Source organism: Myotis davidii, unplaced genomic scaffold (genome assembly GCF_000327345.1).
Source record: "Myotis davidii unplaced genomic scaffold, ASM32734v1 scaffold17, whole genome shotgun sequence".
Taxonomy (NCBI): domain Eukaryota; kingdom Metazoa; phylum Chordata; class Mammalia; order Chiroptera; family Vespertilionidae; genus Myotis; species Myotis davidii.
In genome coordinates this window covers 304,069-315,332 of record NW_006288624.1, presented here as the reverse complement: position 1 = coordinate 315,332, position 11,264 = coordinate 304,069, and the positions used below count along the sequence as shown (strand labels likewise).

General features: G+C 49.1%; 1 protein-coding gene across 3 annotated transcripts in view; it reads left to right on the top strand.

The window, feature by feature from the left end:
- Positions 1-11,264, top strand: part of DCAF4 (DDB1 and CUL4 associated factor 4) — a 25,136-nt gene that overhangs the window by 10,340 nt on the left and 3,532 nt on the right. For 2 of the 3 annotated variants that reach the window (XM_006760716.2, XM_006760714.2), the window contains exons 4-11: positions 370-527; positions 1,489-1,571; positions 3,002-3,104; positions 4,332-4,475; positions 5,346-5,395; positions 9,131-9,210; positions 10,865-10,963; positions 11,094-11,191. In XM_006760716.2, the coding sequence (XP_006760779.1) occupies positions 370-527; positions 1,489-1,571; positions 3,002-3,104; positions 4,332-4,475; positions 5,346-5,395; positions 9,131-9,210; positions 10,865-10,963; positions 11,094-11,191 (815 nt within the window). The remainder of the gene's footprint in view (positions 1-369; positions 528-1,488; positions 1,572-3,001; positions 3,105-4,331; positions 4,476-5,345; positions 5,396-9,130; positions 9,211-10,864; positions 10,964-11,093; positions 11,192-11,264) is intronic. The other variant, XM_006760715.2, reaches the window with a different exon arrangement.

Genomic DNA, 11,264 nt, shown 5'->3' with positions numbered 1-11,264 from the left:
AAGATGAAACCTAGTCCTGACTCGTCAGCTGGTTATGTCTGTTCAGGCCGCCCTTCCTCTTGTGTGTCTGCACTTGCATGAGGGTGAACTCCATGTGTGTTACCAGCTCATTCGGGCTTAGAGGACATTCTGGGAGCAAATGGGAACAGGAAAGGGAGGAACTGGGTACGCCAGACACTGTGATCCTGAGGCAGACAGCACCCCTCATCCCTGGACTGGGCCCAGGATGGTGACTGACAGTGCCAGCCCCCCTCCCGCCCTTTAGAAAAGATAGGCAACTGTGAGCGGGGGTGGACAGGCCACTGGGCTCCTTTCTAGAAGGGTCAGGTCACAGTGTTTTAAGTTGGATTTTATTTCTTTTGACTAAAGATCTACCAGGGTATTACTTTGACCCCGAAAAGAATCGGTACTTCCGCTTGCTCCCTGGACATAACAACTGCAACCCCCTCACGAAGGAGGGCATCCAGCAGAAGGCAATGGAGGACAAAAGGCTGCAGCTGCTGGAGGAAGAGGACAGGCAGACAAAGGTGAGCTCCACGCTCGGGGGGCCACCTGTCCCCTGCACCCCTGCCAGCCCGCATCCACGGCTGAAGGCAGGTGCCCATTCAGCGCCCCTGCACGCTCCGCTTAGTGCACTTCTGGGATGTGGTGGTGACTTTTCCCTGACAGGAACCTGATGAAGAGAACAGAACAAGCGAGCAATCCCCTCCCACTCCATTTTCCCAATTTGCAGTGTTTCATCAGTACTTCTCACATTTGTCCTTCCCTGGGGGATCTTGAAAAGCAGCATGATACAGTTTCAGTGACTGTATATTTTAAATAGAAAACCAGGGTACATGGTTTGGATATGAGGGTTTCTTAGATGCCAGGACATTTGGATGGTTACGGGGCAACAGAATGGAAAATCCGGGGCCCCGGGGCCCCATAGGTCGAATGGAAAGCACGATGCAGACCTGAGTGTCCAGGGCCATTCCTGCACTCGCTAGCGTGGTGGCTTCTCCCGGGTACAGATTGACTGGGGGGCTTGGACAGAGGCACTGAGCAGACCTTCCAGTCACACATTCTTGCTTGTGATAGGCTTTTCCTCTTTTTTTTAAATATATTTTATTGATTTTTTACAGAGAGGAAGGGAGAGGGATAGAGAGTTAGAAACATCGATGAGAGAGAAACATTGATCAGCTGCCTCCTGCACACCTCGAGCCACTGAGGATGTGCCTGCAACCATGGTACATGCCCTTCACCGGAATCGAACCCGGGACCCTTCAGTCCAAAGGCCGACGCTCTATCCACTGAGCCAAACCGGCCAGGGCTAGGCTTTTCCTCTTGCCACGATGGGAGACCAGCCAAGGAGAACATCGGTTTATATGCATATAATTTCTGCCAATTTAGTACCTGTTTCTTCATTGCATCCTATGGAACTAAAAATATTCTCTATTATTGTATAACATAAAACTTCACTGAATCTATCTTTTTTTTTCTTTAATTTAGAAAATAACCAGGATGGGATTTAATGCCACTTCCTTGTTACAAAAAAGCAAGCTGGGTTTTCTCAACGCCACCAGTTATTGCCGGTAAGTCAGTGCCTCTTCACGAATATTCTTTTTCTGTTTCTTATTTCCATGGTCCAAGAATCCAATCGGGAGACCACATAGCTCATAGCTGCTCTGTGAGGAGCCTTCATAATTGAGGAGCTCTAGCTCACAGCCTGCCGTCTGCTGCTGGACCCGCCCTGAGAGAATCCCTCCTGGAGCACGGGGCGGACGTCTGCAGGAGGCCAGAGAGAGGAGAGGGGACCTAGGCAGAGAAACTGGGCGGACATTTCTCAGGATGTTTTCTCCGTTACTTATAAATCGTGTTTAGTTTAGTAGTAGGTCTTATCACTTCATTCCTGTGAGATTTCTGCCTCCTTTTCTCTTTACCTAATCAGTTACAAAAAATGGAACATTAAATAGATGTATGTGCACTAAACTTTATTTAAGTACTTGTGATTCCTGATATACTTCTAACTAAAGCCCTGTGAGATAGGTAGACACCTCCTCTGGTTTCTAGAAGAGACTGAGGCTCAGAGTGCAGTGATTTTTCTCAAGGTAAAGCTAGAAAGGATGGGATCTGACTCCCAAACCTGAGCTCCTAACCCCTGTGTTCTGCTGCCTCCCACTCTGTGTGGACAGGGGAAGAAACACCCTGAGTTTGGGTGGTTTATAGGGGACACAGCTCTCATCTTGGAGCAAGGCAGCCTTCCCTGTAGGCCAGCCCTGCAGGAGGTATGAGGCAGGGCAGGTAGGAGCCTGCCTCTCCTTCATTTCCCGAAAAGAGATAAATATCTCGGTAAAAAGACCTGTTCTTCTTTTTAAAACATGGTTTCTCCTTCGTGGAGGGGGAAGGGGCAGTAAGATGGACGGCCGCATGCCTGGGCTCTTCCCATTAGCTGGGTCTGTGCCCTTCAGCGTATTTCATTTCTCAGGCACCTTCTCTTGGTCTCGAGAAAGAGTTGTACCAGCCGTAACCGATTTGGCTCAGTGGATGGAGCGTCAGCCTGCGGACTGAAGGGTCCCAGGTTCGATTCCAGTCAAGGGCATGTGCCTTGGTTGCGGGCACATCCCCAGTAGGAGGTGTGCAGGAGGCAGCTGATCAGTGTTTCTCTCTCATCGATGTTTCTAACTCTCTGTCTCTCTCCCTTCCTCTCTGTAAAAAAAATCAATAAAATATATATTTTTTTAAAAAGAGTTGTACCAGATGATCCCAAAACAGATTCCTCGAGTTCTAACTTTCTTTGATCCTGTAAATGGGCTGCTTATTTCTTTGCTTTAGTTTTCCTGAGAGTTCTAAAACTGGATTTATTTGGGATCTTGCTCATTTCCGTTGCTGAGAGATAATAGGGAGGGGGCCAACGAGGTGAGGTGGTCTTCAGGGTGTGGGGCAGGGCAGATGCTCTGAATCTTCCTCATGGGTGTCCAGGTGTGGTGCCCATGCCCTCCCCGCCCCTCTCTTTCCCCTGCAGTTTAGCCCATGAGCTGCGAGTGAGCTGCATGCAGAGGAAGAAGGTTGAGATTCACAGCTCCGATCCCTCCGCTTTGGCAAGTGACCGATTTAACCTCATAATGGTGAGTGGGAGGGAGCCACATGTGGATGCCGGGGGTATTGCTGCCGTGCCTGACACTTTATGCCCTGGCACTGGCTCCCATCACGCCTGGCTGTGTAGATGCCAGTTGCATAAAAGCAGGTGTCCACTAGGTTTTATAGTTTTAACAGGCACCTACTGGCTATCCATTGGCAGGTGCCAAACTGGCAAGGAAGGCCACGGCGACCATTGTCCCCCCTACTACAGCTCTGTCATTTGACATGAGAATCAGGGCCCGCCTCACATTGACTGAGACCCATCAGAAGGGCACACAGTGGTTCGGGAGCATCTAATCTTCCCTATATTGGGCAGGATTTGGTGGCCAACCCTAGTGCTCCTGTGTCTTTAATAGCAACAGCAGGTTACTCCCTTGCTTGCTGTTTTGACCTGAGTAGAGGGGCCTGTAAGCCTGTGACCCTTGGCCTGCACCCCCACCCTCATCATGCCATTTACAGGGAGCAGAAATCTCCTCTTCTCTTGGTTAGACCCAGGCTGGAAGCCAGGGCCAACTACTTGAGTCCAGGGTCCAGGAAATGTTGGCAGAGGATTCACTGCAAACGGCAGGAGCCAGCCTGCTCAGGTAGACGGGATTCGAGGTCACAGTAGAGTATGGCCTGCCCAGCAAGCCCTGTCTTTCCTTGAGGCCTAGGGAAAACCCAAGAAAGAGAGAGACACACAAAACAAAGTGTCTCACCCAGCCATTGTGGCTCAGTGGTTGCTTGTCTACCTATAAACCAGGAGGTCAAGGTTCGATTCCCCATCAGGGCACATGCCTGGGTTGCAGGCTCAATCCCCTGTAAGGGGCGTGCAGGAGGCAGCCGACCAATGGCTCATCATTTATGTTTCTATCTCTCCCTCCCTCTCTGAAATCAAGAAAAATATATATATTTTTTAAAAAAGCGCCTCAGCCTGATGATCTCCTAACAGGACCAGGGGCTGAAGCTGCAGAATTGACCCTTGACATCTTGCCCCAGGAGACCTCAGTAGCAGAGCCCTTCCTCATAAGGGTGTCAGGGGCCAGGACTCACTCCCCCCGTATGTGTTTGGGGAGATATTTGACCTGAATACTTTCTTGCAGTGAGTTCCCCTCAGGTCATCTCCGCGCTCCCTCACGGACAGGCGCTCTCACCTGGTGAATATGCAGACCCGGGGCTGTGAGAGACTGGTGTTGGGCCTGCGAAGTCACCTACAAGCCACTTTCCCTTTCCAGGCGGATACAAACAGTGACCGGCTCTTCACCGTGAATGATGTCAAGGTTGGAGGCTCCAAGTACGGCATCATCAGCCTGCGTGGTCTGAAGACCCCCACGCTCCGGGTGCATATGCACGAAAACCTCTACTTCACCAACCGGAAGGTACTCGGCCCTCCCCTTCAGCTTTGCAGCCCACGTGCCTTTGGGCCGGGGCACTGCAGTGGTTAGCCACAGTCAGATAGAGAAGAGAACTTGGGGTGGAAGCCAGCGCTCTGTGCCTCATTTCCCCAAGGGAGAAGTGGAGTTGTAGATCCTGAGAACCATGGAGGAAGAAGCAAAGGCCTCAGGAGTTCCTTGTCTTGAAAGAGAAAAGAATTTAGATGTGGGAAGACTTGAAGTGGTGCTTCCTTAGCTGGTTGTACGGACTTCCCTTCAAGAGGATTGAGTTGGTTCGAAGGAGCCCACACAAGGCACACAGTTCCTGGGAGGTGGGCTGCAGTAGCCGGGGTGGAGGGTCCTCCCAGTGTGTCAGGACGATGTGTCAGTCGCTTAGCCAGTCTATGGCTGACACAGGTTTACATAAATGTGAAAAGCTTGATGTCTAAGGGGTAACCTTGAAACTGCAGTGGGGTGATAGCTGCGTCTATACGGTAAGAAGCTGTGACTTTCTGTTCTTTGGGATATGAGCCACAAGATATGGGAATGGTTTCTGGGTAAAGTGAGATCCAGTACGCCTTCAGAGTTAGGTGTGTTTCCTGCCATTGAAGAGAAGTCATCCCTGCCCTACAGGGTTTACCAGATGTCTCACTGTGAGGCCCATGCAGGACTGAGGCCTACGCGCTACCTCCTCCCTGTTCCTCTTTGAGGCTCTGTGTGCTAGGACAGGAGCTTCCTGTTCTCAGAATGCTTGTTCCAGCCCCTTTTAAAGGGGAGCTCTATCCCCACAAGTTATTCCACAAGAAAGAATCTGCTTGTCTCCATGAGTTGGTGGTCAGACCAATCTTTCCGTCCTCCTATGTGCTTCCTCACCAGGTGAACTCTGTGTGCTGGGCCTCGCTGAATCACTTGGATTCTCACATTCTGTATCTTTTGGCAGATGAAGAGGTTTGGTGGGGTTGGAAAGTGGTATCTTAGAAGTCAGAAGACTAGACCCGTCTGCACATACTTCACTCTTCCAGTAAGAGCACTGCACGTGGTAGAAGACAAGGATTCCCATGCTGCTCAGGGAAGTAGTTGAGGTCCTAGGGTGACTTTAAGGTCACTATGAACTTTAGCAGAGAATAAAGGAGAAAGGAACAGTAAAATCTTGGGAAGAAATCCCCAGTCCTCCTGAAGCAGAGGTAGGAACAAGAGCTGCAGTCATCCCGAGGTTGGGTGGGCCTCCTGGGGGGTGAGGGCTGAGGCAGGCATCAGAGAAAGGGGGTTCCTTTGGCATGGGGCATGGGCCTGTGGGCTCTGGACCTGGGGTTCCTGCGGAGATGGCCTTCTTTGGAGCACTCTTCATTCTCTGCCTTCCCAGAGAGCCATCAGGGCTTCTTTGCTGGGAGCACAGTAGTGCAGTGTCAAGGTAGCTGGGCCCTTCGTCTGGGGTCCATGGGGTTTCTCGATACATAGGACAACTGTCCAACAGGTGATTCACAAAAGAATATTGTATGACCCCAAGCCAAAGCCACATGTTAATGAGTCTTGCCTTGAATCATTTCCATAATAAATGAGTTATTAAAATGATGGCCACTGGTACCCAACACCTACTTCATGAGTTGCCATGCGGTTAACAGTTAACATCTGTGAATGCACTTAGCACAGTGCTTGGCATGTATGGGTCCTCAACAAATGATGGCTGAATCTGAACCTGTTTTTAAATGTATGACAGTGACTCTGTTTCAGAGGGTTTTAGAGCCTAAATTAGAGATCTGATTATAAATTTTACATAGACAAACAAAACTGTGTTTGGTAAATTGAAAGTTTTATGTGGCTTTCTTTTGGGGTGATGGCACCACCCATGACTGTGATGAAGTTACCAGAGGACAGAAGAGGCCAACCCTTAAAAGTGAGAGAAAACAACAACCTCACTCTCATTTTTAAATTTAAAAACAGTATGGTATTTTTTTCATGTTTCTGTGGGCTGAGAAGAGGATAGAAATCCGTGTAATTGGGTTTGAAGAGTATGAAGAGTATGGTCTGTTGCTGCTTGCCCAGCGGCTTGCCCTCTGGTGGTCATCTCAGGTAATCTTCAGGCTTCTGTGCACCTCCTCCTGCTGCACAACATGGAGCTTGCTTCCTTTACCAAAATGAGACCTGCATTCTGCATTTTTAATCTTCAGGCTTTTGTGCACCTGCTGCTCTGCACAACATGGAGCTTGCTTCCTTACCAAAATGGTACCTTTTGAGACCTGCATTCTGCATTTCCCCCAAAGAGTGGTGGAAGGTTAGACTAAATTCTCTTCTACACTTGCTGGGCTCTCTGTTAACCTGTGGCCTGTTACAGGATTAAATCTACAATTCTGGCCCTGTAAGTCATTCCAAAGTTTGGCTGTAACCTGGGTTTCAGCCACGTAACTGAAAGTGCATGTGTAAGGACGTTTTCCCCACATCATAGCCCTCCACACTAGAGATACTTACTATCTAAGGGCAACATGACACACACGCATCAGACAGACTGCCAAAAATGTTGCCTGATTGCTTTGCAAATATTTATATTTTTTGATGAGGTGTGTATGTGTATTCATTCCCCCAACATCTACTGAGCATATACAATACCTGTGCAAAGTGCTGGAGGTGGGCAGCTCCCCAGGTGATCAGTCTGTAGTGGTGTCTGTGTTGCAGCTGGATGTAAGAGGGATGCAGGTATTGGGTCAGCCTGCCTGGAGGTGATTCCTACATGGAAAGAAGGGGCCAGTGCTCCATCAGGAGAAAGAGTCAGGAGACCATGCACATGGGTATCCATGATGTCTCTGGCTAAGACTGAATCCTCAGGGATGTGGGATGCCCATGGAAGACTGTGATCATGGAGGCATTTCTTACACAGGCTGACGACGGTGAGACCTCAGACAGAAGGCTGCTGCAAGATTAAGTGGGCAGTGGAGAGGGAGTGAGTGAGGAGCAGGAGTGGAGGAGAGGCACGCTTCTAAGAGGCTTGGGACCCAGGCCAGGCAATGCTGGTGTTCGGAAGAGTCCAAAGATGGAACTCCAAGAGAGGTGGTGTGGAGAACAAGGAGGGTGTAGTTAGAAGTTGTGCTGCATGACCACAGGACAGGACTGGAGGGTGTTCGTCAGATTCAGAAACGGGCTCATTGGAGACCTTGGGGAGGACACTTACTGGAAAAGTGTCATACCTGGATTTTAGTGAGTTGAGTGAAAGAAAGGCAAGGAGTGGGGATAAATGTAGGTTCTGATTGAGAGAAGTTAGGCTGTGAAGGGAAAGGGAGAGGAACCAAATCAATCAGAAGACAGTACAATAGAAAAGTAGGCAATGAATATAAAGAGACAGTTCAAAAGGGAAACCCACATGACTAATCAGACGAATCAGTACACCCAGTTATGGTTAGGGAAATGCGAATTTAAATAATGGGGAAGATTTTTACCCTTTCAGATAAGCACACATTTTCAAAGTCTGATAGTGCCAAGATCTGACAGATGTGGAGAATGGGGAACAGTGCTAGATAAGTGCATTGATATAACCACTTTAAGTTGGAAGTTGGGGATGCAAGAACCTTACAACCCACAGGCCCATCCACCCCAGGTATAGACATAGGAGCACCTCCCAAGCTGCAGGTCATGGCCTGTCAGTGGGCTATGAAAGGAATTTGTGAGCAGCATTTCTAAAGTGAAATAGACTAGAAAATATGAGTTTCATACTTAGAAAGGGCAAATCCTATATAATAAAACCCTAATATGCAAATCAACTGAATAGCAGAACAACCGGTTGCTAGATGCATACTGACCACCAGGGGGCAGGCACTCAATGTAGGAGGTCACACAGGGGGAGCGCCGCTCAGCCAGAAGCCGGGCAAAGGGCTGGCGAGCACAGTCCACAGCAGTGCTAAGGAGCAGCAAGCCGAGTGGTAAGGAGCGGGGTCCTGGACTGTGAGGGCACAGGCCAGCCTGAGGGAAAACCCCCTTTCCCCCCCTTCCCCCTCCCCGCCCAGTGTACGAATTTTGTGCACCGGACCTCTAATATTTTATAAACTTTTATTTCAAATATTTGTGTGTGTATGGCATGTAGTACTGTAGAATTAAATTCTTACTCTGGGATTAAGAAACACTACCTTAGAAAAGGCTCCCACACATGGGCCTGGGAGACAGGAAGGCACTCATTCCAGCAGAAGAGCAAAAAGAGAAGCAACCACCTAAGTGCCCAGCAGAAGACGAATAAATCAGTTGCGATGCATTTATACAGAGAATGGTGTAAATGAAGGAGCTGGGGCTACAAACCTCCACGCTGATAAATCTAGAAGACAGTGGAGATTGGTCTGTGTGATGCCGTTTACATCTGTTTTTAAAACAGTAACATTCTTTCTGTTGCTCATGGACAAATGTGCTGTGGCAGGATAACGTGGCCTAGAACGCAGACCAGTTTAGAACGGTGCTTCCTTCTGGGTGAGGGAAAGGGAGAACTGGGCTGGGAGGGGTTAGAGGGGGCCGTTAGCTGTGTCTGTGACATTGTTTCCTTTAAAAACATCTGAAACTAAATGTGGGAACTCTGAGTGTTCAGTCTGGCTTTGTGGGTGTTATTTTTATAATCTTTGAAGGGCACCGATGCCCACTCTCCTCCCAGAGGAGAGCTTGTACTTGACTGTCCTTAACAGAGTTTCCAGGCTGTGCCTCATGGGGATTGCGGAGACTCCGGGCTGTGCCACCCTGCTCCCAGCGTCACTGTTCGTCAATAGTCATCCAGGTACCAGGGCCCCCCCTTTTTTAATAAGGAGATACAGTGACAGAGGTCTCTGTCCTCTGCCTCCCCGAGGCTACAGCCAGCAACACCAGAAGCTCCTTGGCGAAGGATTGGACCAGGAGGGTGGGAACCACAGGCTGAGTGAACCAGTCGGAGCTCACAGGGTGGGGACGGCAAGCACCTGTGAGGAGTCCTTACACCTGACCCAGGATTTGTACTGGAAGCAGGTGCATCTTTCTTTTTTAAAAATATTTCCATTGCTTTTTAGGGAGAGGGAGAGAGACATCAGTGATGAGAGAATCATTGATTGGCTGCCTCCTGCACGTACCCTACTGAGGGTTGAGCCAGCAACCCAGGCAAGTGCCCTGACCAGGCATCAAACTGTGCGTAGGACGATGCCCAACTGTCTGAGCCACACTGGTCAGGGATGCATTGGCACCTTTACATATTTCCTTCTTTTGGGTCATTTCAGGGGCCAGAACACTTAAAAGTATGTGTAATCAATGCAAGAAATCAAAACATTTGAGCTGCTGGTACAGATCATTCACAAAGGTGTGGCCCACTGGTGTTATTAGGGACATTTACATTCTCTGGCTGAAGGCAGTTCAGAATTCTGGACTTCTTCCTGGCAGCATTCTGAAAATTAAGTTTCCAGCCTTTCAGGGAATTAGGATCAATTAGACAAGGGTCAGGCCTCTAAGAGTACAGGCTTCAGGCAGACCAGCACGAATCCCAACTTGAACAGATTACTTAACCTCTGATGATACCCACCCATCAGGTTACATGGAGTGTTAAATGAAGTCATGTACACTTGGCATAGGGCCTGGCATTTCACTGAATAGCTAGTGTATGGGGCAGGTATTATACCAAGTTACAGATGAACAGGCCAAGAGAAGTTCAGAATTTGCCTTTAAAACTAATCTGTGGCCTGATCCATGTGGGTCAGTGATTGAGGGTCACGATTTGATTCCTGGTCAGGGCACATGCCCCCTTCCCCCTCCACCCCCCCGCCTCCCGGGTTATGGGCTCAATCCCATAAAACATCCTGGGTTTTGTGGTAGCAAAAAAAGACCCTGGTTCTCTGGGGTCCCTGGTCAAAAGCGGCTGTTCTGAGAATGAATATATAAACCTTTCCTGACGTCCAGAAGAAGTGTCAGAAAGACTAGCAGCTGTCGGGGAGGCAATGTAGAGTCACAGATCAGAGGGCTTCAGTCTCAGATCACATTATTAGATGTGCAATATCAAGCAAAACATTTTTTAAATAAACTCTTTTATTGATAAAACATACATAAAGGGCACAAATCTTAAGTATGTAGTTTAATGAGCTATCACAAGGTAAATATAGCCACCACCCAAGTTAAACAGAATTTTCAGTACCCTCCCAATTACCATTTCCCTAAAGGGGCCCACTGTCCTGACTTCTAACACCACAGTTTATTTGTTTGTTTTTGAATATATTTTTATTGATTTCAGAGGGAGAGGGAGAGAGATAGAAACATCAATGATGAGAGAGAATCCTTGCTCGGCTGCCTCCTGCACGCCCCTGAGCAGCTGTTCCTGGAGGTTTCCCAAATCAGTGGTTACTGACATGGCAGCGTGAAGGGAAGGTCTCTGTCCCTCGAGGGCAGCCATGCTGTACACTCACTGCTTCTCTCAGCAGGAGACCGGCCTGGCATGCTCTGTAGTTTCCGGATCCCTGGGGCCTGGTCCTGTGCGTGGTCCTCGAACATCCAGGCAAATAACTGCTTCAGCACAGGTGAGCCAGGGCTGCCACCCCAGGTTCCCAGAGAAAAGGACGTTTCAGACCTTAAATCCCCATATCCCGCAATCCCTCCCCCAGATTACAAGTGACACTTGTCTCTCCGCCCCATCTCTCTCTCTGTCAGGCTTGTCTCGGTGGGTCCTGGTGACCAACGTGGTGACGGGACACCGGCTGTCGTTTGGGACGAGCAGTGATGTCTTGGCCCAGCAGTTTGCTGTCATGGTTGGTGGGACTGGGAAGGGCCTAATACAGTTTCCCAAGAGTGGAAATTTTGCTGGATTGAAATTGGACTACC